Source organism: Ovis aries, chromosome 21, assembly GCF_016772045.2.
Source record: "Ovis aries strain OAR_USU_Benz2616 breed Rambouillet chromosome 21, ARS-UI_Ramb_v3.0, whole genome shotgun sequence".
NCBI lineage: Eukaryota > Metazoa > Chordata > Mammalia > Artiodactyla > Bovidae > Ovis > Ovis aries.
The window spans coordinates 39846128-39873409 of NC_056074.1; the positions used below are offsets into that span (position 1 = coordinate 39846128).

At 50.3% G+C, this 27282-nt stretch overlaps 1 protein-coding gene across 7 annotated transcripts; it reads left to right on the plus strand.

The window, feature by feature from the left end:
• Nucleotides 1–143: 143 nt before the first annotated feature.
• On the plus strand, nt 144–26684 carry CAPN1 (calpain 1). Of its 7 annotated transcripts, none has more exons than XM_015102889.4 (22): nt 144–231; nt 1521–1788; nt 1943–2012; nt 2260–2378; nt 3967–4100; nt 4187–4355; nt 5186–5269; nt 5618–5703; nt 6068–6142; nt 6274–6434; nt 17532–17713; nt 18614–18625; nt 21403–21614; nt 21713–21752; nt 22319–22384; nt 22465–22522; nt 23487–23551; nt 23963–24031; nt 24257–24335; nt 25140–25256; nt 25471–25529; nt 25919–26684. In XM_015102889.4, the coding sequence occupies exons 2-22, from the start codon at nt 1522–1524 to the stop codon at nt 25943–25945; spliced, it is 2151 nt and encodes a 716-aa protein (XP_014958375.1). In that variant the 5' UTR covers nt 144–231; nt 1521; the 3' UTR covers nt 25946–26684.
• The last annotated feature ends 598 nt before the right edge of the window (nt 26685–27282 follow it).

Genomic DNA, 27282 nt, shown 5'->3' on the forward strand with positions numbered 1-27282 from the left:
ACAGATTCCCCGAGCCCCGCCTGGATGCCGCGAGCCGCTAAGGCGGGGTGGCAACACCGGGAGCCTGCGCCCCGGGGCGCGGGGGCGGGGTGGGGGTGGGGAGAGGGCCCTGCCCAGGAACCGGGCTGCGGCGGGGAACCGGCGGGGTGGGGCTGCCGTTTGCAGAGCGTCCGGCAGGGGTCTGCCCGCCTCCGGCCCGGCCCCTCCTCCGAGCAGCTGCCATAGCCCGAGGTAATCTCGGCCCCGCGCTAGGGACGCGCGGGGCGGGGGCCATGTGGGGGGACAGCTGCGGCTCTGCCGAGGGGAGGGGGGACGGACCCCGGGCTGCGGGAGGTGGCGCCGAGGGGCTGGACTCCCGGGAATGCCCTCCGGGGCGGCCGCGTGGGGTGGGGCCACCCAGCCCTGCAACTCGAGCTGCTGCCCCTGGTTAAAAATACTCCCTGTCCGTCCTCCCCCTCCGCTCCCCTGCGCTGCCCTGGCGTCCGGGCCCCAGCCCTCCCCACCCCGACAGGCGCTGGCCCCTCCCCGGGGACGAATCTGCCTTTGACTAATTTGTCCTCTCGCGGAGTTGGCCCGGCGTCTGCGGAGGAGGGCCGGGGAGATACCGTGAGTTAAGAGAGATCGTCGGAGAAGGTGCCCGGAGAGAAGGGAGAGCGGAGAGGAAGCGGGGTGGAAGCCCCAGGAGGAGAGAAGGGAGGGGCGGAGGAGGGCGGGGAGGAGCGCTCTTCCTGGTTGGGCCCTGTCCTCAGTTGCCACCCGGGAAGCCAGCGCAGGGACCGCAGCGACCCCCCAACACGCTTCCCCCAGGTAAGGAGGGTGAGGCCGGCCCGGCGTTCCCCCAGCTTGGCCTGGATCCCGGCTGCGGGGCTGCCTTTCCCCCGGGCTCTCTGAGTGCCTGCGACGGGGCGGGTGCTCGGGAACCGCAAGGCTCCGGAGCCCGCCCCAGGCTGCGTTCCTCACTGTCTCCAGAGGCTGGGCTGGGGGCTGGCGGGAGGGGAAAGGACTGAGGCCGAGCCTCCCTGATCCTTCAACCCGTCTCAGGAGCCTGGGGAGGGGAACCCCGGACTGCCTGGGCTTATCAGCCCCCAAGCTGGGAAAGGGGCCAGTGCCTAGGAGCTTGGCTAGGCTGGGGAGAGGGGCATTCAAAGAGGATTTGCCTCGGGGTCTCCCACCTTCCTCGTTCCTTGTGCTATTATCTCGGGCCCCGCCCTTCCCCACCTGACTGGCTGACCGCAGGCCTGCAGACCCGGGACAATGGGAGTCTGGGAAAGGAGAGGTGGTAGCATTGGGTGGGGGTAGGGAGGTGGTGGCCAGCGCACCTGGGGGATGGGAAGCCCCCTCTGGTGGATTCTGGGAGCAGAGAGGTATGGCTGCCAGCCCTAATTTAGTGAGGAGGTGGGGAAACCACAGGCTTGGGGAGAAAGGATGGCAGCGGGTCAGAGAGCAGTGGTAGCAGATAGGAGCCCCAGCTCTAGGCCTGGGAAGGCCTGGGTTCTAAGCAGGGCCCCTCTGTCCCACAGGATGGCCGAGGAGTTCATCACTCCGGTGTACTGCACCGGGGTGTCTGCACAAGTGCAGAAGCAGCGGGCCAAGGAGCTGGGCCTGGGCCGCCATGAAAATGCCATCAAGTACCTGGGCCAGGATTACGAGCAGCTGCGGGTTCACTGCCTGCAAAGGGGGGCCCTTTTCCGTGATGAGGCTTTCCCCCCAGTGCCCCAGAGCCTGGGCTTCAAGGAGCTGGGCCCCAACTCCTCCAAAACCTATGGCATCAAGTGGAAGCGTCCCACGGTGAGAGGGGCCACCCTGGATGGGATTCAGTTTACCCCCTTCCTGAGTGAGGAGTGGGAATAGGACCCCAGGTCCCTCGAGTGGGGTCTGGGATGGCTGGGTTCCAGTTTCTAGGAGGGGCTGGCCCAGAGACAGGACTCTGGGTCTCTTGCAGGAGCTGTTCTCAAACCCCCAGTTCATCGTGGATGGAGCCACCCGCACAGACATCTGCCAGGGCGCACTGGGTAGGCCCTGGGGGATTCCGAGTGTGTTTTCCGTAGTTCCCTGTGCCCGTTCCTTCCTGCTCTGCCTCAGCCTCTCCCTCCTACAAGCCCGAGCAGGTTCTGGCTCTCAGTGCTGGGGCTGGTTTGCCCAGATTCCTGGGTCTTTTCTGTAAGTTGAGGGGTACCCTGCCTGGGGAGTCCCAGGTTCTCCGCAGTATGGCACTCACTGGGCGAAGAGTAGATCTGACATGGATCCTTCCCATCCCAGGGGACTGTTGGCTTCTGGCTGCCATCGCCTCCCTTACCCTCAATGACACGCTCCTGCACCGAGTAGTTCCACATGGACAAAGCTTCCAGGATGGCTACGCGGGCATCTTCCATTTCCAGGTGAGGAGCCCCACATGCGCCTTGGACAAAGACAGGGGCGGTGAGGGAGAGAGGGGTAGCAGGCAACGGAGATGGGCTGGGGGACCCTGAAGTTAGGGTGACTCAGGGCCGCACCTTGCGGGGCCAGCTCCCCTACCTCCCCGAAAGTATTTGACCTCTTGATTCCATCTCAAGTCTGTCATGTGTGAGAATCTATCGTGTGTGAAATGGTTGGGCAGGTATTTCAGCTGGCAATCTTCCTGGCTGGTTGTGCACACTAGAGAAAAAAAAGTGTTTAGAAGAGGAGAAAATTCTCTGGATTATGTCCTGTGGGACAAACCCTTTTCCTCCCCAAGGTCTGTTTCCCTGTCTGAAAAATAGTGTTCTTCTGGGGAAAATCGGCCATCACCTGTGGTCATCTACACCCTTGGCCTCAGTCTCTCCCCGACCCCCTCACCCCCAACTCCTCCTGCGCTCAAGTCAGTCTCCAGCCACTGAGAGAGCCCTGCGGAAAAGAAAGACTCTGGATAAAGTTTATTTAAAGCAGCTTTTCCTGATGCTCTTTGCGCACAGGACCCACTTTTCAAATTACACTGATGAATTCTCAGTAGGCTCGTTTTGGGGAAGAGACACGCCAGTAACCCTGGGTGAGAACCTCTGGCGCCGGTGTCCTCTCCTTCCGTCTGGTCACGGAGCGCCTTGCCCCCTACTTCATCCTCACCCGCCTTGGCGCATATGGCTTGACTTGCGGGACCCACAGTGCAGCGCGAACTACTGGGGCCAAGTGAGGCACCTGCCCGCGCTGGTCCGCAGGGGCGTAGCCTCGCTGCCCTTTCCCCACCCTCTCCTCGTACTCCTCCAATCCGTTCCTCCGCAGCCTCTGATTAGCCCGTTCACTTTCTCCACGGTGCTGTGGGTGCACCTCCTCCCTTTCGCACACTCACGGCCCCCAGTGCTGTAGCACAGAGTCACTTTTGGCCTGGAATAGGGGGAAGTCCTTCCCTCCACTGGGAAACTTGCCTTTCAAGGCATCTTTGAAGCAAGCCCGCGATTGTGGGAATCCTGTCCTCCTTGGGGTTGAAGGATCTAGATCCCGCGTCTTCATTCCACACCTAATTTACCTATGTATCCCCACCCCCCCTACACACACACATGCACACACCCGCATTTTCATTCCACATCTAATTTACCTAGGTATCCCACTCCCTACACGCGCACACACACACACACACACACACACACACACACACACACACCCTGGCATAGAATGGTGGGAGGGGGAAAGCCTGGGGTCATGGTAGAGTCAAGGTTTAAGGGCTTTGCAACATCTCTGTACCTGAAGAGGCACCTTGGTCTGTTTCAAAAATATGAACAATGCTGCCTTGCAAGCGTTACCTTCCTAATCTTGTTTAGTTTTCCCATTAGGAAGGCATTACTGTTCCCTTTTGTGGAGGGGGAAACAGGCCCGGAGAGGACGACTTGCTCAGATCCCTGTGTCTAGGATGCATGGCCTAGAATCAGGTATCTAGTGAGTGGCAGAGCTGCTGAGGCCTGACCTTAGGCCGGAGGGATCTCAAAGCAGGGATTCACCGTGCCCCTCCTCCCCCAGCTGTGGCAGTTTGGTGAGTGGGTAGATGTGGTGGTGGATGACCTGCTGCCCACCAAGGACGGGAAGCTGGTGTTCGTGCACTCTGCCCAAGGCAACGAGTTCTGGAGCGCCCTGCTGGAGAAGGCATATGCCAAGTGAGTGGGGGCCCAGGGACAGCTCCAGGCCACACCTGGGTTGGGGGTCCTGCTCGGTGCAGAGTGCTGACCTGGGCCGCCCACAGGGTGAATGGCAGCTACGAGGCCCTCTCAGGAGGCAGCACGTCTGAGGGCTTTGAGGACTTCACCGGCGGAGTCACCGAGTGGTATGAACTGCGGAAGGCGCCCAGCGACCTCTACAACATCATCCTCAAGGCCCTGGAGCGCGGCTCCCTGCTGGGCTGCTCCATCGATGTAAGTGCCTCCCCCATCCCGGGCCCTGAGTCTCCTAGCGGTTCCTTCTCTCTACTCAGCCCAGCCTCAGACTTGCCACGGGCTTGGCTCCAGACCCTGTCCTTTGCTTCACACCATCCCCAGATCCTCACCCAGCCTCGCTCATCACCTCGGTCCTGTCCTCCACCTCCATGCCTGGCTTCCTCCTGGTCCCCAAAACCTCAGACCTCAGCATGTTTTCCGACTTCCTCTTTCCTGTCACGAGGGGCCATGCCCATGCACTGTCCAGTTCACAGCCTGGCCTCAGCTCCTCCTGAGTCCCAGTTCCTGTGGGCCCCAGACTCCCCATTCGTTCCTTCGGTTGCTCTTCTGTTCCCCGACTTATCTTCGGACCTCCCTCATCCTTGATCTCGGCCTCCACCCCCACCATCACTGCATTCTCCACTCTAACGCTGCCGCCATGCTCTTCCCCAGCCTACCCGACTCTAGTCTCTGCTCACCCCTCTTCTCCGCCTCCCTGAGTCCCTCCACATGAGGTCCTCTGAGGATCTCGTGGCTCCTGGGTGAGGGGAGGGGCTTTGCATGGCTGTATGTTTGTGTTCACGCGTGTTTGCCCAGGGTCTGGCCAGCTCTGGCCAAAAGCAGTGTCAGTGGGCTGCACAGGCCCCCTCACCAGCAGTAACATTGGTGGAGTAGCCAGCAGCTCCTCCTTCCAGGGACTGAGAAGGGGTCAGGGGTCCTGCCCATCGCTCCCAGTAACTGTGGGTGTATGCAAGGGAAAGCCAAGACTCGGGGCTCATCTCCTGAATGGGGGTGGGGACAGCAGCCACAGCCCATGTGTCTTTCTGCAGATCTCCAGCATTCTGGACATGGAGGCTGTCACCTTCAAGAAGCTGGTGAAGGGTCACGCCTACTCTGTGACTGGGGCCAAGCAGGTACCGCCCCAGGTGGAGGTCTTCCCCAAAGGGTGGTTCCAGCCTCCTTGCCTCTCTGGCCTGTGGCCAAGGCTGTGGGAGAGGCCGACTCTCCCCGTGACCTTCAGCAGCACCTTTCCTATCTCCCAGGGACTCTCGCCCAAAGATGGTTATCTTGTCCCACCCTAATTTACTGTACTTTGTGTGTAGAATTGCCTCTCTCAGCAGTTTATGCCCAGACAGGCTTCTCAGCTGTGCTTCCAATGGTGGGTGCTGGGTACTGAGTTGGGCTCTGCGAGGATGAGGTGGCGGGAAGGGGTGTTAAAGTGTGTGCCAGAAGCAGACACTGACGTGAGCTCTGGGGAACAGGTGAACTACCAGGGCCAGATGGTGAACCTGATCCGGATGCGGAACCCCTGGGGCGAGGTGGAGTGGACGGGAGCCTGGAGTGACGGGTGAGGGGCCGTGGACGCTGGCTGGGGAGGCCTGGGAAGACTGTTCAGTGCCACTGGCATTTCTGCTGGGGTCTCTGCCAGCCCACAGTGGACTCAGGCTTGAACACAGGGGCCCATCTGTGTGTGACTGGGTCTGGGGACTGCCCTGGCAAAGCTCAGGCTGTGCATGTGGGCGGCTGTGCATCCTCCTATGAGCATCCTCGGAGCGTCTGACCCGGCCCTCAGAAGATAACCCCTGGGACTGGGGTCTCTGGACATGACCTTGTGGAGGCCTCCTGAGCCGGGCCAGGGAAGGACAGGCCCCAGGGATAGAGGCTGGGCAGGTTGGTGGCCGCCAGCCCCTGGCAGTGCCCTTTTCCCGCAGCTCCTCAGAGTGGAACGGCGTGGACCCTTATGTGCGGGAGCAGCTCCGGATCAAGATGGAGGATGGGGAGTTCTGGTGAGCAGCCCCCTCCTCAGTCTGAGTGGGCACCCCAGCTCCCAAGCCCCCCCCCCCAGAAAGCCAGCTGTGCCATGTCTCTCGATGCCCCGCCTGGGCACCCTGGTTCACTCTCACCTCGACCCCCCCAGGATGTCATTCCGAGACTTCATGCGTGAATTCACCCGCCTGGAGATCTGCAACCTGACGCCTGACGCACTCAAGAGCCAGAGGTTCCGCAACTGGAACACCACCCTGTACGAGGGCACCTGGCGGCGGGGGAGCACCGCGGGGGGCTGCCGCAACTACCCAGGTGACCTGGGGGGTGGGGTCCTGGGCCCTGCTGCCCTGGACAAGACGTATCTTCTCTCTGAGCCTGTTTCCTCACCTGTAAGATAGGGGTAGTTTTGCAAATTTGCTTTGAGGATGAAAAAGTGTAAATTCCCAAGAGCCACCTTTGATTGCCTTGCTGGAACCTGAGCTCAGGGTGCGGACAGAGGAGACTTCCTTGCAGCCTGGCCACCTCCTGTCACTCCTCCTTCAGGCCTTCCTCCTGGCCCGCTGTCTCCCTCCTTGGTCCTTCTGTCGCCTTTCCCTGGGGTCCATGGGTATCCTTCCTCTCCCACCCTGCCTTCTCTTCTTAGCAGGTTAGCATCCTCATCCTCCCCAGGTTGGAGTCAGCATTTTAATGCTGTCCCTGCAAACACTCAAGTTTCTTGGCTTCTAGCTCCCTCTGGTCCTCTTACCTGGCACACCCATAATCCTCTTGACCGGCTCCAGAACCACTGACCGGGCCTGGAGAGAAATCACACACTTGGAGAAATCACAGCCACAGACCTCAGATGTGTGCTTTCTGTGGCCCCAGCAATTCCACTATTCATATGTTCCTAGTCTCTCCTCAGACCTGCCTCCACTGTCAGTGTTTTCCGATTTCACGGGACACCCCCATAGTCCCACCTCCAAGGCCCCCAGCCTGTCTGGACCTGTGCCCGTCTTTGCTGCCTTCCTGCCTGTGACAGTGGCGGAACTGTCCCCGCTCAGGGGCACCCCTCCCCCCACCTCTGCTCTAGACCCCGCTCTCCTTGGGCTCCTTCACCCGTCGCCTCTCTCTCCGGGTCACAAGGGAGAATTGCCTACCTCTGGAACCCACTTCCCCGCTCGTTTCTCTGCTCCTCTTCAAAGTGAAGTTTCTCAAGATGGCCAGCCTCCCCATTTCCTTCCTCACCAAGTTCAGTGCTTAACCCGCTCCAGTCCACCTTGCGTCCCCACCACGCTGCCGCGGCTGCTCCTTGTCCGCTTGGGTTTTGCCAAACCCACCACTGCTGCTCTCTTCTCGTGTCCTGCCCCCTCCCGCAGTTCTCAGCCTGGCTCCCAGCCTTCTGTGTTCAAGCATTCTTCTCCCTCGCAGGAACCTAATTTCAGTTCTTCCCCAAATAGATGACCACTGTTTTCTGTACCGTTTACTGAGAAGTCTGTCCTCTCCCTGCAGGTCCAGCCCTGTCATAAGTTCCCACGTAGCTGGGTCTGTTTCTGAGTTGCCTCTCTGTCCCTCGGCCTATCTCTTTGCTACTGCCGCACTGGTTTACTTGCTATAGATTTGTAAGTCCTGGGACTTGGCTGTGGTCCAGTGGTGAAGATTCTGTTTCCAGTGTAGGCAGTGCATGTTTGATTCCTCATTGTGGAACTAAGATTTATAAATCCTGAAATTGGGCAGGATGAATTCCTTCTTCAAGAGTCTCTTAGCTCCTCTTGCTCTTTGCTTCTGGTTTTCTTTTTTTGGTTTTATCTGTGTGAATTTTAGCATCAGTTTATCAAGTCCTACAAAAAGCCCTTTTGAGATTTTAATTTGGGATTGCGTAGACCAATTCAGGGAGAATTGACATCTTTCCAATCTTGGTTCTTCTTATCCAAGAATGTGCCGTGTCTATTTTGGTCTTTAGTGTCTTTCAATAAAATTTTATAATTCTCATTGTAAAGGGCTTATACCTCTCTGTTGAGATTTGTTCCTAGATACTCTATCAGCTTGTTGCTGTTGTAAATAGTATCTCTTTTTAAGTGACGTCTGCCAGGTCATTGCTGATACTGTAGTATGCAGCTGACCTTTTACGTTTATTCTACATCTGGCAAGCTTGTTAAAATGTAATGAATTTTACTCATTTTTCTGTATTCTTTTTGGTTTTCTAACTGACAGTATAGCATCTGCCAATAATGATAAATTTGTTTCTTTTCCAGTGCTTATAACTTTGGTTACATATTCGTTCTTGTTTAATGTGCTGGCCAGGCTTGCTACATGCCCACTAGGACTCACTATGTTCTGGTCTTACCCCCCTCTCTCAAAGGAAAAGTTTTTACTATTAAACGTTGACTGTAGATTTCATCACTACAAACTTTTCTACTCTAGGTTTTTGTGTGTGTGTGTATATGCACCTTTTATCAGAGTAATGAAACTTAATGTTATGAAATAACTATTAGAATTAGAATTAGCTGTTTTAAATTACCTGTTAAAACAATAAGTTGCATTGATCACTTTTCTCACATTAAATTAACCTTACATTCCCGAGATAAAACAACAGAGTAATGATATAAATTTTTTATATAATAATTTTGCATCCACGTTCATGAGTGAGATTTGCTAATAGTTTTCTTTTCTCATGCTTACTTTATTTAGTTTTGATATGGATGGTATATTTGGCTGGCAAAGTGAACTGGGAAATGTTCTGTCTTTTCCTATTTTTCTGGAAGAGTTTGCATAAGGTGGGGATGGTTTCTTGCTTGAATGTTTGGTGGAACTGGTCTAGAAAACTACCAGGCCTGCTCTTTTATGTGAAGATTAACTTTTGATATTGAGTATCTTTTAAGGTCATTGAATTTTTCAGATCTTCTACTTCCTCTTAAAACTATTTTGAGGAGTTTTATTTTCTAGGAGTTAATCCTTTGCATCTTGTTTTCTTAATTATTAACATGAAGTTATCCTTAATATACTATACCTCATCTGCAATGATAACATCTCTTTTATTCATTGTCTCTTTTGTCTTTATTAATCCTATGAGGGGTTTGTCAATATAAGTCTTTAAAATAAAATGATTTTTTACTTTATTCTTTATAGTATTTTTTTTCCGTATTATGAATCTTTCTTGCTTGTTATTTCATTCTTCTGCTTTCTTCAGATTTATTTTTAGAATTTATTTTATGACATTTTTTTCCTTCCAGTTTTATTGTGGTATATTGACATTCAGCATCGTATAAGATGTACAGCATAATGATTTGATTTATATACATCGTAAAATGATGGCCACAATAAGTTTAGTGAATATCCATCATATCATATAGATACAATATTAAAGAAATAGAAGAAAATGTATTTTTTCCTTATGATGAGAACTCTCAGGCTCTTAGAATGTACTCTGTTAGCAGCTTCCATATCTAACATACAGTATTGCTCTATTTATTATGCTATACATTGTATCCCGAGTATTTATTCATTTTATAACTGGAAATGTGTACCTTTTGACCACCTTCATCCAATTCTCTCTGCCTCTACCCCTCGCCACTGATAACCACAAATGTGATCTCCTGTGAGTTTCTCTCTCCTATTCAGTAGGCAGTCTTTTCATTTTGTTGCTGTGCAGAAACTTTTCAGTTTGATGTAGTCCCATTTGTTTGTTTTTGCTTTTGTTTCCCTTGCCTGAGGAGACAGATCCAAAATAATCTTACTAAGACCGATGTCAAAGACTGTATTGCCTATGGCTTCTTCTAGAAGTTTTATAGTTTCAGGTCTTACATTTAATTCTTTATTCCATTTTGAGTTTATTTTTATATATGGTGTGAGAAAATTGTTGAGTTGGTTTTTTTTTTGCATGTAGCTCTTCAGATTTCCTAACATCATTTATTGAAGAGGCTGTCTTTTCCTCACTGTGTATTCTTGACTCCTTTGTCATAGATTAATTGCCCATAGAAGTGTGGGTTCATTCCTTGGCTCTCTGTTCCGTTCCATTGATCTGTGTGTCTGTTTTTATACCAGTATCATATTGTTTGTTTGTTTGTTTAAAGAACCCAAATAAATCCTTTATTCTTATTAGCAGTTTTCTATATTTTTTCAGTTGACAATACATGGTGTCCAAAGTGGGCTGCAAAGCAACCTGTGCAGACTGTTTTGATTACTGTAGCTATGTAGTATAGCTTGAAGTAAGAGAGTATGCTACCTCCGGTTTCGTTCTTCTTTCTTAATATTGTTTTGGCTATTCAAGATCTTTGTGTTTCCACACAAATCTTAGAATTATTTGTTCTAGGCCGGTTAAAAATACCATTAGTATTTTAATAGGGGTTGCATTGAATCTGTAGATTGTCTTGGGTAGCATGGTCATTTTAACAGTATTAGTTCTTCCAGTCCATGAGCATGGTATTGCTTTCCATTTGTTTGTGTCCTCTTCAATTTCTTTCATCAGTGTCTTGCAGTTTCCTGAGAATAGGTCTTTTATCTTCTTACTCAGATTTATTCCTAGGTATTTTATTCTTTTTGATGCAATTGTGATTTTATGACTTCTTCAATCAGATTCTTACTTCATTAATTTTTTTTCTGTGTGTACCTTTGAGTTATACAATTTTGATACATAATGTTTTTAAGAATTGTAATATAATTTGCATTCTATAAAATTTACACTTTTAATGGGTACAATTCAGTGGTTTTTAATATATTCATAATGCTATATAATCATCACCATTACCCAACTCCAGAACATTTTCACTACCTGCAAAAGAAATCTTATATCCATTAGTAGTCACTCCCTAACCCTCTCATTCACCAACCCCTGGTAACCACTAATTTAATTTTGTCTTTATAGGTTTGCTGTTCTGGACATTTCATAAAAATGGAATCATGCAATATGTGGCCTTTTGTGCCTAGCTTTTTCCCCTGAGCATTGTGTTTTCAAAAGTCATTCCTGTTGCAGGATGATCAATACTTCATTTTCAAGGTTGAATAATCTTCCATGACATGGATATACCGCATTTTGCTTATTCATCCTTCAGTTGATGAATTGCTTTCAGTTTGGGGGTATTGTGAGCACGCTGCTCTAAAGACTTCTGTACGTGCGTCTGTATGAGCATACGTTCTCTTAGGTCTACAAGTAGGAGTGAGATTTTCAGGTTGTGTGGTAGCTCCATGTTTACCTTTTCGAGAAACTGTGATCTGTTTTCCAAAGTGGCAGCACTGTTTCACATTCCTCCTTTCAATGCATGAGGGTTCCAATTTCCCCACATCCTTGTTTTTTTTTTTCCACATCCTTGTTAACACTTATTGTCCACCTTTTTTATGATAGCCATCCTGGCTGGTATAAAGTGGTATCACGTTGCAGCTTTAATTTGCATTTCCATAGTGACTAATAATGTTTAGTATATTTTCATGTATTTATTGGCCATTTGTGTATCTTTTCTGGGATGTCTATTCAAATCGTTTGCCCACTTTTAGATTGAGTGTTTGTCTTCTCATATATTCTTCATACATATATTTATATTTTCTGGATGTGAGCCTTATGAGGTAGATGGTTTGTGTGTATTTTCTCCCTTTCTGTTGGATGTCTTCATTTTCTTGACAGTGTTTTTGAAGCACCAAAGTTTTTAATTTTGACGATACCCAATCTTCTATTTTTTCTTTTATTGCTCATGCGTTTGGTGTCATAGCTAAGAATCCATTGCCAAATCCAAGGTCATTTATCTTTGCATTTTCTTCTAAGAGCATTATTATTTTAGCTGTTATATTTAGGTGTTGACCTATTTTGAGTTAGATTTTGTTTATGGTGTGGGATAGGTGCCCAATTTAGTTCTTCTGATTGTGGAAACCCAGCTATCCTAGGATCTGTTGAAAAGACTATTCTTTATGCATTGAATGGTCTTGTCACCCAGTGGTCAATAGCCATTTAGGTATGGATTTACTTTTGGTCTCTCAGTTCTATTCCTTTAGTCTATGCATCTGTTTATTCTTATTCCAATATCACACTATTTTGATTATTTTAGCTTTGTAGTGAGTTTTGAAATCAGGAGGTATGAGTCTTCCAACCTTGCTCTTTTTCAAGATTATTTTAGCTTCTGGGCCCCTTAAAATTCCACATAAATTTGAGGATCTGCTTTTCACTTCTGTGGGAATTTTGATAAGGATTGCATTGAATCTGTGGATTACTTTGAGTATTATATCTTTTGACTTTTCTATGTCTTTTTTAATTTGTTTCAGCAAAGTTTTGTAATTTTCAGTATATAAGTCTTTCAACTCCTTGGTGAAATTTATTCTTAGGTATTTTACAGCTTTGGATGCTGTTATAAACATATTGTTTTCTTAATTTCCTCTTTGGGTTTTTTTTTCATTGTTGGTGTATAGAAACACAGCTGTTTTTTGTGTCCTGATGTAATCTGCAACTTCACTGAATTTGTTATTAATTCTAATATTCTAATTTTTCAGGCTTTTCCATACAGGATCGTGTCATTTGCAAGTAGAGATAGTTTTTTTCTTCATTTTTAATTTGGTTACTTTTTCTTTTTCTTGACTAATTGATCTAGCTAGAACTTGCTGTACAATATTGAATAATAGTGGTGTAAGTAGGCATCTTGTTCCTGATCTTAGAGAGAAAGCTTTCATTTTTTTTCACCACTGAACATATTACTTAAATGCTCTTAAATGCCCTTTTTCTTATTAAGGACGTTCTTTTATTCCTAAATTTATGTATGTTCTTGTCATGAATTTGTGTTGGATTTTCTAAAGTGCCTTTTCTGTCTCAACTGAGATGGTTATGTATTTTTTTCCCCTTTGTCCTATTAATGTGATGTATTACACTGGTTGATTTTCTTATATTGAACTGTTCTTACATTCTTGGAATAAATCTTCCATAGCATATAATCTTCTTAATAAACTGTTGGATTTGGTTTGCTAGTATTTGTTGAGGATTTTTATATTGCTATTTATGAGTGATACTGGTCTGTCATTTTCTTTTCTTATGATGTTTTTATCTGGCTTTGGTGTCAAGGTAATGCTGCCCCATAGAATGCGTTTACCTCAAGGAAATAATAATGTAAATGAGAAATCACATATGATAGTAATTAAAACACTGTGTACCTATATTTAAAAAGAACTCAAAACAATAGCCTAATTTTCTACCTTAAGGAACTAGTAAGTGGGCAAACTAATCCCAAGGCAAGCAGAAGAGACAAATAAATGAAATAGAGAAACGATAGAGGAAAATCAATGAAGCCAGGCTGGCCCCGTGCAGTGGAAACGTGGCATCCTAACCACTGGATTGCCAGGGATTCCCTATTTTATTGTTGATTTATAATTTAATTTCCTTGCATTCAGAAAATATGATCTATATAGGTCATAACTTTGAAATAAACGGAAGCTGGTACAATGGCTCAGGGTGAGTATTCAGGTGTCCTCAAAAAGACTGGCGAACACTTTCATGTTGTGGACTGTAGGCTAAGCACTTCTATAAATATTTAGAATAGAATCTACTTAACTTTCACACTGACCCTATGAGGGATGTACTATATTTTCACTATTTTACAGATGAAGAAAGTGAGGCACAGAGAAATTAAATAGCTTACCAGAGTCACTAGTAAGTGGCTGAGCTGGGATTTAACCCCATCTGGAGTCTGTTTTCTTGACAGGCTGTTCGCTTGACTATTCTCTGAATGTTAGAGGGAATCTTCTACAATTGTTCATAGTATCAAACTTACTGACTATTTTGTCTGCTTAATCTATCAATTACTGGAAGAGGGATAATAAAAATCTCACACCGCCCTGTTGGCTTTGCCAATTTCTCCCTTTATTTCTGTCAATTATTTTTCTTTACAAATATCGAGCTATGATTTTAGGTATATCAAGTTTAAAATTGTTTTAAGTTCCTAGTGAGTTAAACTTTTTTTTATTTTCCAGTGCCCGCCTTCATCTTAGTAATTCTTTTTACTTTGAAGTCTGTTTCAGTCTGTGTGGCTGTGCTGTTCCAGTTTTCTGTTGATTACTGTTTTTGTGGTATGTCTTGTTATACTCTTTGATGTCTGATCTTTCTATAGCTCAGTGTTTTAGTTATCTCTTATAAATAGCATATGACTTTTTTTAATGGTCAGATTTGGAAAACACTGTCCTTTGATTGGAAATTTTAATCCATTTGCATTCATAGTGTTACTGATATATTTGTATTTAGTTCAGCAGACTTACTATGCATTTTCTGTTCATCCCTCCTGCTGTGCCTTCTTTTGGAGTGAGTTTTTTTTCTTTTCTGTCTGCTAGTTTTTCCCTCTATGAGTTTGGAAGATATAAGAGTTTGCTTAATAAGTTCCAAAGTTAGTTGGTCAGTATCTTTACCCTCTACCTGAACAGTGTAATGTATAAAGACCTGAAAATGTTTCAGCTGGATCACATCCTCTCTTTATTCAAGATGCTGTCTTTAGCTAGCATTTTAATCCTGAACTATTTCCTGCCTGTCCTAAAGTAAGCACCATCATCATCCCCATTATTTGATATAATCCATGTTTGTTTGAGTACCCACATAATATTAGTATTTTTGCTTGCCATACTTAGACCTTTCACCTGAGATCTTTTTAGTCTGTCTGCAATATAGCCTTCTGAATTTATTTTAGTGAGGGTCTTTGGTAATAAATTTTCTCAGAACTCGTGTAAAATGCCTTTGTGATGTGCTCATTCTTGGTGATTCTCTAGATGCTGAATCTTGAATCGACATTACTTTCACCTCCCTGGAGATGCTATTCCTCTTCACTCTGCTCCCACTCTTGTGTCTGAGTCTGGAATCTGCCCATCTACCATGTCTTCTGAAATGTTTGTCTTTCCTCCTTTAAGATTGTGTTTCTTTGATATTCTTCAATTAGACAATGATGTGTTGAGTTGGGGATTCTGTTTTGGATTTGTTGAGCTCCCTGTATATGAAGATTGATGTTGTTCAGCAATTCTAGAAAATTCTTAGCCGTGCTCTTTCAGAATATCATTTTCCTAGTCTCTTAATTTTCTGCTTTGAGAATGCCAATCAAATGTAAGCTAGACTTCCTCAGTCAATCCTCTAGATCTCTTAACATCTCTTAAATGGTCCTTCTCTGAATCTCCCTAGATTGCATTCTGGGTAGTTTCTTTAGATCCATTCTCAATTCACTTGAATTTTCCTTTTTGCGGTTGGTTAAGCTTTCCAACAAATACTTAATTTCACTTTTATTTCTAGAAGTCTTAGTGGCTTTTTTCTAATCTGTTCGTTCTTGTTCATATATTCCAGCTTCTCATTTATTTCTTCAAATGTAGTAAGCTTAGTCTTTCATAGTCCATGTCCGATCATTTCAGCATCTGAAGTCTTGGCAAGCTGTTTTTCATCCATCATGGTGTCAGTCTCAGCCATCATGAGGTTTGTCCACTGTGGCTGCTTGTTCTCAGCCTTGAGAGGTTTTTGGCTTATTTGACCTAGAAGTATGTGGGAATTCTTTGAGTTCTTAGATGAAGTTAAGTTCCTCGAGTGTTTCTGCCAGTCACCTTGGATACTCCAAAGCCATGACTGAAAAATAAATTCTCTCAAGTTTTTTTTTTTTCACCTCATGGGCAGCATGAATTAAAACTGCAAGCTCATGAGAAGGCTGCTTATGGTTGTAAATTCTCAGAGAATGCTTTCCTTCCTCCCGGTGGTTTTATTTTCTTTCATACTTCTGCTGCGGGCATTCCTCACAGAGCTCCCAGTTTTATTGCTGGGATCTCCTTTCGGACTTTGTATCCTGCCCTTGTGCCCAGGCAGGACTCAGGGTCTCTATGAGTCCACAGAAGTCCTTCGGCATTATTTACCTTTCATGGCTCCCAGTTTTTATTTTTTTTAAATAGCTTTATTGAGATAAAATTCACATACCATATATTTCACCCATTTTACAGCGTAAAATCCAGTGTGGCCATTGCTGTATTCATAGAGTTGTATACCCATTATCACATCAATTGTAGAACATTTTCATTACCCCCAAAGAAGTGCTGCACACCCCTGGCTGTTACTCCCAAGTCACTTCTCCCCCTTATTTCTATCCTACCACTCATCTACTTTCTGTCTCATATGGATTTGCTTGTCCCAGAAAATAATTTTATATAAATGGAATCATACAACATGTGGTCCTTGGTGACTGGCTTCTTTCACTTCGCATAATGTCTTCAATGTTCATCCACGTTGTACAGCATGTGTCCAATTCCTTTTTTGAATAATATTCCATTATTTGGTTATATCCCATTTTGTTTAAATTGGGTTGTTTCTATCATTTGTCAGTTATAAATAATGCTACTTTGAACAGTCACATACAAGTTTTTTGTGTGGACATATATTGTCATTTGGAGGAGGAAGTGGCAACCCACTTCAGTATTCTTGCCTGGAGGAGGAAGAATGGCCAGGGGGAGCTTGGCAGGCTACAGTCCATGGGGTCGCAAGAGTCAGACATGACTTAGTGGCTAAACCACCACCACCACCTGTTGTCATTAGTCTTGGAGATACATACGTATATGTACATATATATACACACACATACATACATATTCCTAGGAGTGGGATCACGGGGTCATGTGGTAATTCTATGTTAAACCATTTGAGCAACCGCCAGATTATTATGCAAAGTAGTTGAACCATTTTATGTTCCTACCAGCTGTGAGGTTCTGATTTCTCTATACCCTCACTTATGATCTGTCTTTTTGATTAATGTTCATTTGGTATGTGGGGGAGGGAATGCTGGACTTACTGGTGCCTTTAAAAGGAGGTTTGGTATTTTCTGTCCAGCACTTTGCTGTTCTAGTCCGGGGGGGGGGGGGGGGGGGGGGGGGGGGGTGGTTCAGGCAGCTGAATTACTAAACAGCCAGAAATGCAAGGCTCCATCAGCCCTGTGGCCCCCCTGCAGACCCTCTTTCTCTGCCCCTGCTCCAAGTCACTGTCTACACAGCAGACACCTTCTAAAACCCTAATCCAGTCACGCCCCTCCCAGTACAGACCTGTCAGGGGTCTTTTTTACTCCCTGATTCAATCCACACTTCTTACCTCTGCCACCATCCCAGACCCCCTTTGCTCACTGGAGCCCCCGCTGTGGGTCTTCTTTCTCTTTCTGCCTTGTCCTGCTTCCCAGGCCTTCTCCTTCAGGTCTCAGCTCACAGGTCACCTGGAAGATTCCTTCACTGCCCAACTCCAGCTTGCTTTCTTTGTAATTGTCCCATTCACTAGCCTGACTTGCTCGCGCTTTGCCGAATGTGAGCTCCTGAGGGCAGGGACTTTGTGTGTCCCCTCTGCACACATGTCACCTGGCACGCGGTGGACACAGTGACATTTGTTGAATGAACACATGCAGGAGGGAAGGCTTGATGGGAGGCTGCTCTCCTCCGCCTCTCCTCTGATCCCTGCCTCTCTACCTCCTGCAGCCACTTTCTGGGTGAACCCCCAGTTCAAGATCCGGCTGGAGGAGACGGATGACCCAGACCCCGACGATTACGGGGGTCGCGAGTCAGGCTGCAGCTTCTTGCTCGCCCTCATGCAGAAGCACCGCCGTCGAGAGCGCCGATTCGGCCGTGACATGGAGACCATAGGTTTCGCTGTCTACGAGGTGAGCAGGCGGAACGCGTGGAATGCGGCAGAGAAAGCGGCCTCCCGGCGAGCTCCGCCAGGGGGCGCCAGTGTGTGTGGGGGGGGTCTCCGGAGGACTTGGTGACACCTGCCAATCATGGTTCAATTGGGGCCAGTCACACCCCTGAGGTGCACAGTCCTAGACCTGACCTTGGGGAGGCACCTGCTGAGGCCCTCCACCAGGACTAGGGTAGCCAGGGGCCTAAAATGCTTCGCAGGAGGCGGATAGTGAGTGAGGAAAATGTTTAGCCAGGAGAAGGGAAGATCCTGAGATTCTCCCTGTCCTCGGAGGCCAGCAGGCTGCTCTTGGGCAGACCTCTGGCTTAGCGATGCCTGGGAGACAGACCGCCTGGCTCAATTTCAGAAAGAAGTGGGCAAGTGGTCTGCCCTGAAGGAGTAGTGAGCTCCCCATCTGGGAAATATGGAAGCAGATGCTGGCCATGGAGGACCCTGCTACATACTCTGTATTCGTGACAGACAGACACTTCTGGATCTCCCTGGTGGGGGTAAAGGACAGTCACAGCCTCTGCCCAGGCCCACAGCCCCCCTGACAGCAAATTCGTGTGGATGTCTGATGTCCCTGGGCTGGAGGACTTTGCAGTTGTCCCTGCAGGGGGCAATCCTGGAGACTCCGGTTCAGAGCTGAGGTGCAGGGCATTCCAGGGACCAAGAGGGCCCCGCCTGGGCCTCCCTCCTGGGGTCCCTCTCTGGCATGAAAACAGGTCTGAGTCAACAGTAGCCCCAGGCCCATCCCTAACCCTCCTGGTCTCCCCATCTTGTCCTTTTCATCTGAAGAACTCTGGGCCCCTGTGTGGCACACACCATACTCCCTGCCCCTGGGCCAATCGTGTATCTCTAACTCCCCTCATTTCTCCGGCAGGTCCCTCCGGAGGTAGGTGTGGCACCTGACTCACCTGGATTTACACACCCTTGAACACACGTGGCCCGATGCTGCCCAGAGGGAGCGGGACAGCGGCACGCCCACATGTAGAGAGCTAAGACGCCACCCCCTCTGGGGGCTCACACAGTGCCCCCACCCCCTGCCCACTATTTAGTGGGCAGAGCAAACACTGTCCTCCTGTGTGTCAGAGCAGGTAACAAGTCAGGAGGCTGGATTTGAACCTTGACCCTCAGAGCCCTGCCTGAACCACACCCACAAGGCTCTTCCTGTCTGACTCTTTACACTGAGGACATCTGGGACCCTGGTTGGGAACAGGGTAGTGAGTGGGCTGAGTGTTCTGTGCCCTTGAGCAAGTTGTTTAAGCTCTAAGCCTCATGGGCTCCCATGAGCTTAAATAAGGTGCTTGTGTAGAGGGCCCTGCAGTGTCTTATATGGGAAACTCCTGGTAAGGATGATAAGAAAGTTACTTCATGGTGTCATCAGTCAGTTCAGTCGCTCAGTCACGTCCAGCTCTTTGTGACCCCATGGACTGCCAGGCTTCCCTGTCCATCACCAGCTCCCGGAGCTTACACAGATTCATGTCCATCGAGTTGGTGATACCATCCAACTATCTCATCCTCTGTTGTCCCCTTCTCCTCCCACCTCCAATCTTTTCTAATGAGTCAGTTCTTCCCATCAGGTGGCCAAAGTATTGGAGCTTCAGCTTCAGCATCAATTCTTCCAATTAATATTCAGGACTGATTTCCTTTAGGATGGACTGGTTTGATCTCTTTGCAGTCCAAGGGACTCTCAAGAGTCTTCTCCAACACCACAGTTCAAAAGCATCAATTCTTTAGCACTCAGCTTTCTTTATGGTCCAATTATCACATCCATACATGACTACTGGAAAAACCATTGCTTTGACTAGATGGTCCTTTGTCCACAAAGTAATGTCTCTGCTTTTTTAATAAGCTGTCTAGGTTTGTCATAACTTTTCTCCCAAGGAGCAAGTGTCTTAATTTCATGGCTGCAGTCACCATCTGCAGTGATTTTGGAGCCCAAGAAAATAGTCTGTCACTGTTTCCATTGTTCCTCCATCTATTTGCCATGAAGTGATGGGACCAGATGCCATGATCTTAGTGTTTTGAAAGCTGAGTTTTAAGCCAGTTTTTTCACTCTCATCAAGAGGCTCTTTAGTTCCTCTTTGCTTTCTGCCATTAGGGTGGTGTCATCTGCATATCTGAGGTTGTTGATATTTCTCCCTGCAGTCTTGATTCCAGCTTGGGCTTCATCCAGCCCAGCATTTCTCATGATGTACACTGCATATAAGTTAAATAAGCAGGGTGACAATATACAGCCTTGACGTACTCCTTTCCCAATTTTGAACCAGTCTGTTATTCCAGGTCCGGTTCTAACTGTTGCTTCTTGACCTGCATACAGATTTCTTAGGAGGTTGGTAAGGTGGTCTGGTATTCCCATCTCTTGAAGAATTTTCAGTTTATTATGATTCACATAGTCAAAGGCTTTGGTGTAGTCAATAAAGCAGATGTTTTTCTGGAATTCTCTTGCTTTTTCTATGATCCAACGGTTGTTGGCAATTTGATCTCTGGTTCCTCTGCCTTTTCTAAATCCATCTTGAACTTCTGGAAGTTATTGTTTCACGTACTGTTGAAACCTAGCTTGGAGAATTTTGAGCATTACTTTGCTAGCATGTGAGATGAGTACAATTGTGTGGTAGTTTGAGCATTCTTTGGCATTGCCTTTCTTTGGGATTGGAATGAAAACTGACCTTTTCCAGTCCTGTGGCCACTGCTGAGTTTTCCAAATTTGCTGGCATATTGAGTGCAGCACTTTCACAGCATCATCTTTTAGGATCTGAAATAGCTCAGCTAGAATTCTATCACCTCCACTAGCTTTGCTTGTAGTAATGCTTCCTAAGGCCCACTTGACTTCACATTCCAGGATGTCTGGCTCTAGGTGAGTGATCACACCATCATGGTTGGGTCATGAAGATCTTTTGTGTACAGCTCTTCTGTGTATTCTTGCCACCTCTTCTTAATATCTTCTGCTTCTGTTAGGTCCATGCTGTTTGTGTCCTTTATTGTGCCCATCTTTGTATGAAATGTTCCCTTGGTGTCTCTGATTTTCTTAAAAGAGATCTCTAGTCTTTCCCATTCTGTTGTTTTTCTCTATTTCTTTGCACTGATCACTGAGGAAGGCTTTCTTATCTCTTCTTGCTATTCTTTGGAACTCTGCATTCAAATGGGTATATCTTTCCTTCTCTCCTTTGCCTTTCATTTCTCTTCTTTTCTTAGCTATTTGTAAGGCCTCCTCAGACAACCACTTTGCCTTTTTGCATTTCTTTTTCTTGGAGATAGTTTTGATCACTGCCTCCTGTACAGTGTCACGAACCTCTGTCCATAGTTCTTCAGGCAGTCTGTCTATCAGATCTAATCCCCTGAATCTATCAGTCACTTCCACTGTAGAATCGTAAGGGATTTGATTTGGGTCATGCCTGAATGGTCTAGTGGTTTTCCCTTAGTGTCTGCATTCACCTCCGTGGTGTCTCCTCCCCTTGCCTTTGTGCAGTAGGCAGGCTCTTCCACCCATTTTACAGATGAGGAAGCAGACAATGTGACTCATCAGGGTTGGGCCGCCTGCGGGTGGCTGAACCTTGACCCAGCTTTCTGGCCCGTTGGCCAGAACCTGGAGCCTGAGGTCTGGGTCTGGGGGCAACTTCTAAGGGTGGGCTGAGCTGCAGCCCCCACTTCTTCCTCCCTTCCCACCAGCTGGTGGGCCAGCCGGCCGTGCATCTGAAGCGAGACTTCTTCCTGGCCAATGCCTCCCGGGCCCGGTCTGAGCAGTTCATCAACCTGCGGGAGGTCAGCACCCGCTTCCGCCTGCCGCCCGGGGAGTACGTGGTGGTGCCCTCTACCTTCGAGCCCAACAAGGAAGGCGACTTTGTGCTGCGTTTCTTCTCAGAGAAGAGCGCAGGGACCCAGTGAGTAGAAAGCCCTCCCCCGACTCCCCTTTCCTCCCACCACGCCCTCGCTGCCCCTACCCAAGTTGACTGGCCCCTCTCTCTCCCACCCTCTGCAGAGAGCTGGATGACCAGGTCCAGGCCAATCTCCCTGATGAGGTATGTGCCCTGCCCCAACCCTGGGTGCACGATGGGGACCTGGGTGTCCTGTGTCTCGGTCTCTAGCCGGCAGGGCAGAGCCCCTCCTGGCAGGAGCCATACACATCCCTCACTTGCCAAGCACTTTACAGCTTGCAAAGGACTTTGTGATAGTAATGGTGCCGGGCCCCTGGGTTCTTGCTCCCTGCAGGGTCTGTGCTGAGCTGTTTACCTGGGTTACTCAGTTTCCTCCATAACAACCGTGTCAGGGCGCTGTCACCATCTCTCCTCTCAGGGAAACTCAGGTTCAGAGAGGTTAAGGAATTTACCCAAGGTCGCACAGCAGGGATCCAGCCTCACCCCTCATCATTGGGCTGAACTTTCGCCTCCACATTTAGACTACACGAGTTCTAGACAGGAGTAGAGTAGGGGCTGGGTTCCCATTTTACAGATGAGGAGAGTGAGGCTCTAAAGTGAAGTGACACCTAGCTGATGAGTGCTCCCAGCCCCGCCTGCCGCTGCTGGCCGCGCAGAGGCCAGCCAGGCTGGGGCACCCCTGACCTGCTCTCCCCGCCTTCTCTCTCCAGCAAGTGCTCTCAGAAGAGGAGATTGATGAGAACTTCAAGTCTCTCTTCAGACAACTGGCAGGGGAGGTAGGCTGGGCCTGGTGGCGGGTGTCCGGGGCACCGAGGGGTTTCCCCAGGGCAGGTGCCATCCTCCCTCTCCCCCCCAGGACATGGAGATCAGCGTCAAGGAGCTGCGGACCATCCTCAACAGGATCATCAGCAAACGTGAGCATTCCTAGGAGGCTGCTCTCTACCCCGTGTCCTGCCTCCACACCCCCAGCCCCCGTTCCTCCAGACTCCAGGATCTAGGCTTCTCCTACCCTGGGTTGAACCCAACCCCTCGGTCTTCTAGGGCGGGCACCCTCCACTGCCTTTCAGAGCCCTGCTCACCCCACTTTTTCCTCCTAAATTCCTCTTGCCGGACCCTATCCTCTGTGCCTGAGCTCCAGGCCCTGGTGTGATTAGGAACTTAGCTGGGGAGTAGGCCAGTGGTTAAGAATCCACCTTTGATCCCTGGCCCAGGGGCAACAAAGCCCTTGCACCACAACTGGAGAGTCCATGTGCCATAGGGAAGATCCTGCATGCTGCGACTAAGGCCCGACGCAGCCAAATAGATAAATAGATGGATATTTCAAAAAAGCAGCAGCTTAGCTGGCTGGTGGCACCTTAGGGCCAGTGTGCCAGCCCCCTTCCTCCCAGAAGGCAGGTGACAGGTACCTGGCTTCACTCCCCAATGTGTACAACTGAAGGCAGCTGCCTTTCAGCCTTCCCTTTGCCCCCACCTCTGACTTCTGACCTCCGACCTGTGTCCATGGTTTTCCCTCAGCCCAGAACTCCTCTCTCCTGCTCTTCTCACCCTTCAGGACCTGCAGCAGCCCCTAGCCCTGCCGTGACCACCTTCCCTCCATGTTTCTGCTGCATTTCCTTCACTTCTGTCTACACTGTTCCTTTTTACCTGCATCTAATCGTGGTGTTGATGTGGCTGTTGGGTCAGCGGCTTGATTACTAGAGTACTTTAAACTCCTTTTTCTGATGATAAAAACAATCCTATGCACCTCCTCAGCTAGATTTTAGATACCAGGGGACAGGAATGGTGCCTCCCTGCCCCTCGTCCTACCCAGTGCACCCAGCGTGGGGCAGGCTAGGGACGCTGGTCGGGTTGAGGTGTTGAGACTGGTCTTTCTTGCAGACAAAGACCTGCGGACCACGGGCTTCAGCGTGGAGTCCTGCCGCAGCATGGTCAACCTCATGGATGTATCCTCCTGAGCAGGGCCCGGGGTTGGGGTGTCCACATAGGAAGGGCTCGGGTTGGGATGTTGGCGTAGGAAGAGCTCTGGGTGACCCGTCCCAGGAGCAGCACAGGAAAAGAGACAGGTGTGGACAGGGCAGTTCCTTCTTCCTGGCATCCTCCCCTTGACTAGGGGGAAACTGAGGTGCAGGGCTATGTCAAGTGACAGGGGAGGGCCTCATCTACAGGCTGGCACTCGGTGAACGCCCCTCCCAGCCTACCCTAATTCAGGCCTGGCTTTGGGCGGCTCCTGCAGCTTCTCCCCTCCCCTCCCTCGGGTTTCTCTCCACGGCCAGTCTCCCCTCCCCTCGTGCTCAGTACTCGCTCACCCGGTGTCTGGTTTAAGCTGTGGAGTTTTCTTCTTAACCGCCGCCCAGCGCGACGGCAATGGCAAACTGGGCCTGGTGGAGTTCAACATCCTATGGAACCGGATCCGGAATTACCTGGTAGGTGGTTCCTGCCGGCAGCACCCTCCCCTCTTCTTCAGCCTCAGTCACAGCAGGCGGCAGGCCTCCGGTTCCCAAGCCCTCACCCTGGCTTCTGCCCTTCCGAGCCCACGTGTCCCAGTGGGTCACCCCCTCTCCGCCCCCCGACCCTCGTTAACCCTCCACGCTGGGCGGATAGGAAGGGCTGGATGCCTGCTGAGCCCTCACCGTCTGCCCCCACCCCAGTCCATCTTCCGGAAGTTTGACCTGGACAAGTCGGGCAGCATGAGTGCCTACGAGATGCGGATGGCCATTGAGTTTGCAGGTGAGGCCTGAGGGTGGGCAGGACCTGTGGAGCCCCCAGGGAGAGGGCCCCGGGTCTCTTCCCTGACAGTTCCCAGGGCAGTGGCCCACCCACAGGGCCTTGTTGGTGGGTGGGGGTGGGGGTTGTTGATGGCAATGGTGGAGAAGTGATAAACAGCCATCTACTGCCTTTTTCTCCTGGTGACTGTTAGCATTTCCTTTTGTCCTCACTAGACTTCTCTGGTGGCTCAGAAGTTAAAGCGTCTGCCCGCAATGCGGGAGACCTGGGTTCGATCCCTGGGTTGGGAAGATCCCCTGGAGAAGGAAATGGCAATCCACTCCAGTACTCTTGCCTGGAGAATCCCATGGACAGAGAAGCCTGGTAGGCTACCGTCCACGGGGTCTCAAAGAGTCAGACACAACTGAGCGACTTCACTCATTTCACTTTGTCTCACTGTAGCCTGCTGAGGATAAGGTCTTTTATCATCCCGTTGAGCACAGAGAAAAGTATCTACTCAGATACTGGATACTGGAGCCACACAGCCAGGGAGAAGTGTAGCCGGCTTCCAGGGGCTCCAATGGGAGCCATACAGGGCTCACCCTCATAGTCCCACTTCAGGATGAGGCCAGGGCTTTCCGAGCAGATGAAACTGGACCTGTGGGCCTTGATGGCCAGCTCCTGGGTGGGGCATTCTGGGTCCTCAAGCTTTCTCTGGGCCAGCACTTGCCCAGGACTGCCCCCGAGCCCAGGGTGGGGGCTCACTCCGCCCCGCCTTCCGTCCCCCTTCCCACACTTCCTGGGGCCTCACCTGCTCTCCTGGGCCAGGCTTCAAGCTCAACAAGAAGCTGTACGAGCTCATTATCACCCGCTACTCGGAGCCAGACCTGGCCGTGGACTTCGACAACTTTGTGTGCTGCCTGGTGCGGCTGGAGACCATGTTCCGTGAGTGTCCCCGTGGGCGCCCCCTACCCATGAGGGTCTTGGAGTGGAGCTGGGGGTCCACACAGGCTGAGTGCCAGGAGATGAGGAGTAGGGAGGGAACTTTGGAGGGGGCTCTCGGGCAGCAGGTGGAGGTGGAGGGTGAGGCTGGAGGTGCGGCTGGCCCTCGAACTCGTGTCTCACCAAGCCCTCCTCCCATCATTTCTTGAACACACAGGGTTTTTCAAAACTCTGGACACCGATCTGGATGGAGTGGTGACCTTTGACTTGTTTAAGGTGGGACTCTCCTCTGGTTGGGTTGGGGAAGGCACTCAGGGGCAGTGGGTTTTTCTCACCCGCCCCCCCGCCCCGGAGTGGGGCTGGAGCCTGCAGCCTCAGAGTCAGCCCTGAGGCTGGCCACCTGCGTCCTGCACGGACACAGCAAGGATCTCTGGTTTCTGAGGGTGGGGGCAGGAAGGTCCAGGCCCCTGGAGGCCTGCACAGGAGCCAGCAGCCTGGGCTTCCGGGTTAGAGGAGGTAAGAGTGGCCCCCTCCCCAGGAGGGTCCCTCTCCCTCCTGCCCTTGACAGAGGGAGGAGACGGCAGCTCCTGAGCCATGGGGCTGGGAGGTGGGACTTGGGGCTTCTGCCCTGGCTGACCGCTCTCTATGCCCTCTCTGCCCGGCAGTGGCTACAGCTGACCATGTTTGCATGAGGCGGGGGCTCGGGCCCCTTGCTATGCTCCTCTGCCCTCCTCGTCCGCCAAGCCACGCCTTCCTGCGACACCACGCCAGGCCACACCAGCTGCAAGTGCCTTCCTTGGAGCAGGAGGCGGCCTCGACCTCCTGTCGCCTCTCCTTTCAGCCGCTGCGGTTCGTTTGCTATGGGCAGAGCCATGGGGCCCTCCCTGCCTCCAACAGGCGCACGTGGACTCCTCCAGCCCCTCCGGTCGCCAGACCAGGGAGGCAGCTTTCGCTAGTTCCTGCCTCAGGATGGGGCTCCCCAGGGAGCTGGGGGCCCCTGGCCTCCCCCATCCTGACGTGTCCTCTCTCCTGCCCCCGCAGGCCACCCATCCGCCCCCTCCCCCACCTGCACACTTTATAACCACTAGCTCTGCAACAGTCTGCAGTCTAGACCTGTGGAGCCCCCTCCCAGCTGGGGCCCCCTCCCCAGGACTGGGAATGCCTGTTCGTGCCTGTGCGGAAGCCAATGCTACCCTCTGCCCCATGACCCCCCCAGCCTGTCCCTGCCAGCTGAAAGAAGCAGCCTAGCCTGGGAGGTGGTCAGTCCTTCCCTCCCTCCCTCCCTCCCCCTCTCCTTTTTTATATTGGTGATTTTAAAGGGGACTCTGTGGGGACTGAGTTACGGGGATACCAGAGGCACCTGGGCATGGGGTGGGAGGGGTCTCATGTTTACATGTGGAGAAACCCCAAACAATAAAGGAAAAGACCCCACTTTTGTCTCTGGAGTATGTTTCTGCCTAAACCTGCTGGCCCATGAGGGCACCTTGTCCTGCACCCGCCTCTGCCCTGCCCTCTGTCTCCTTCCCCATTGCCCCAGTGGCTGGCACCTCTGCTGGAGTCCTAGGCATCTGGTCCGGGGTGGGGGGGGGGAGCGGGGCGGGGGGGGCCACACTGCTGAGGTCCCACATGGCCCTGCTGGTCCTCCATGCCCCCCTCCTCTGAGCCCTGACCCCTTCATCCCCTGCATGTTCTGCAGGGAACACGAGGCTCTGGCTGAGACCCAAAGCTCTACTTAGCACCAACCTGACCCCCAGGAAGCTCCGCAGAGCACAGAGCCTCCTGGAACTCTTCTTGAGGCTGGGGGAGGGGAGTTGCCCTGTGACCCAGACACCTGTGGTTTATATAAGCTGCTCTGGCCCTAAGAATCCAGGTTCTTCTTACCAGGGATAAGAGAAGGTTATGTTGGGGGTAGAGGAGGGGCTGGGACCAGTGCTGCAAGGGGAGAACCGCAAACTAGGGCAGCACCTGCAGGGCAGAAACTGATGGAGCCAGGTGGGGGGTGGGGACTGCCCTTGGCCCCAGAAGCCCC

Excerpts from the sequence above, each read along its gene's own strand:
- CAPN1 (XM_015102889.4), top strand. The coding sequence starts at position 1,522 with ATGGCCGAGGAGTTCATCACTCCGGTGTACTGCACCGGGGTGTCTGCA. Across the intron at positions 1,789-1,942 it reads TCAAGTGGAAGCGTCCCACG|GAGCTGTTCTCAAACCCCCA; the intron begins GTGAGAGGGGCC and ends GGTCTCTTGCAG. Across the intron at positions 23,552-23,962 it reads GCATGGTCAACCTCATGGAT|CGCGACGGCAATGGCAAACT; the intron begins GTATCCTCCTGA and ends ACCGCCGCCCAG.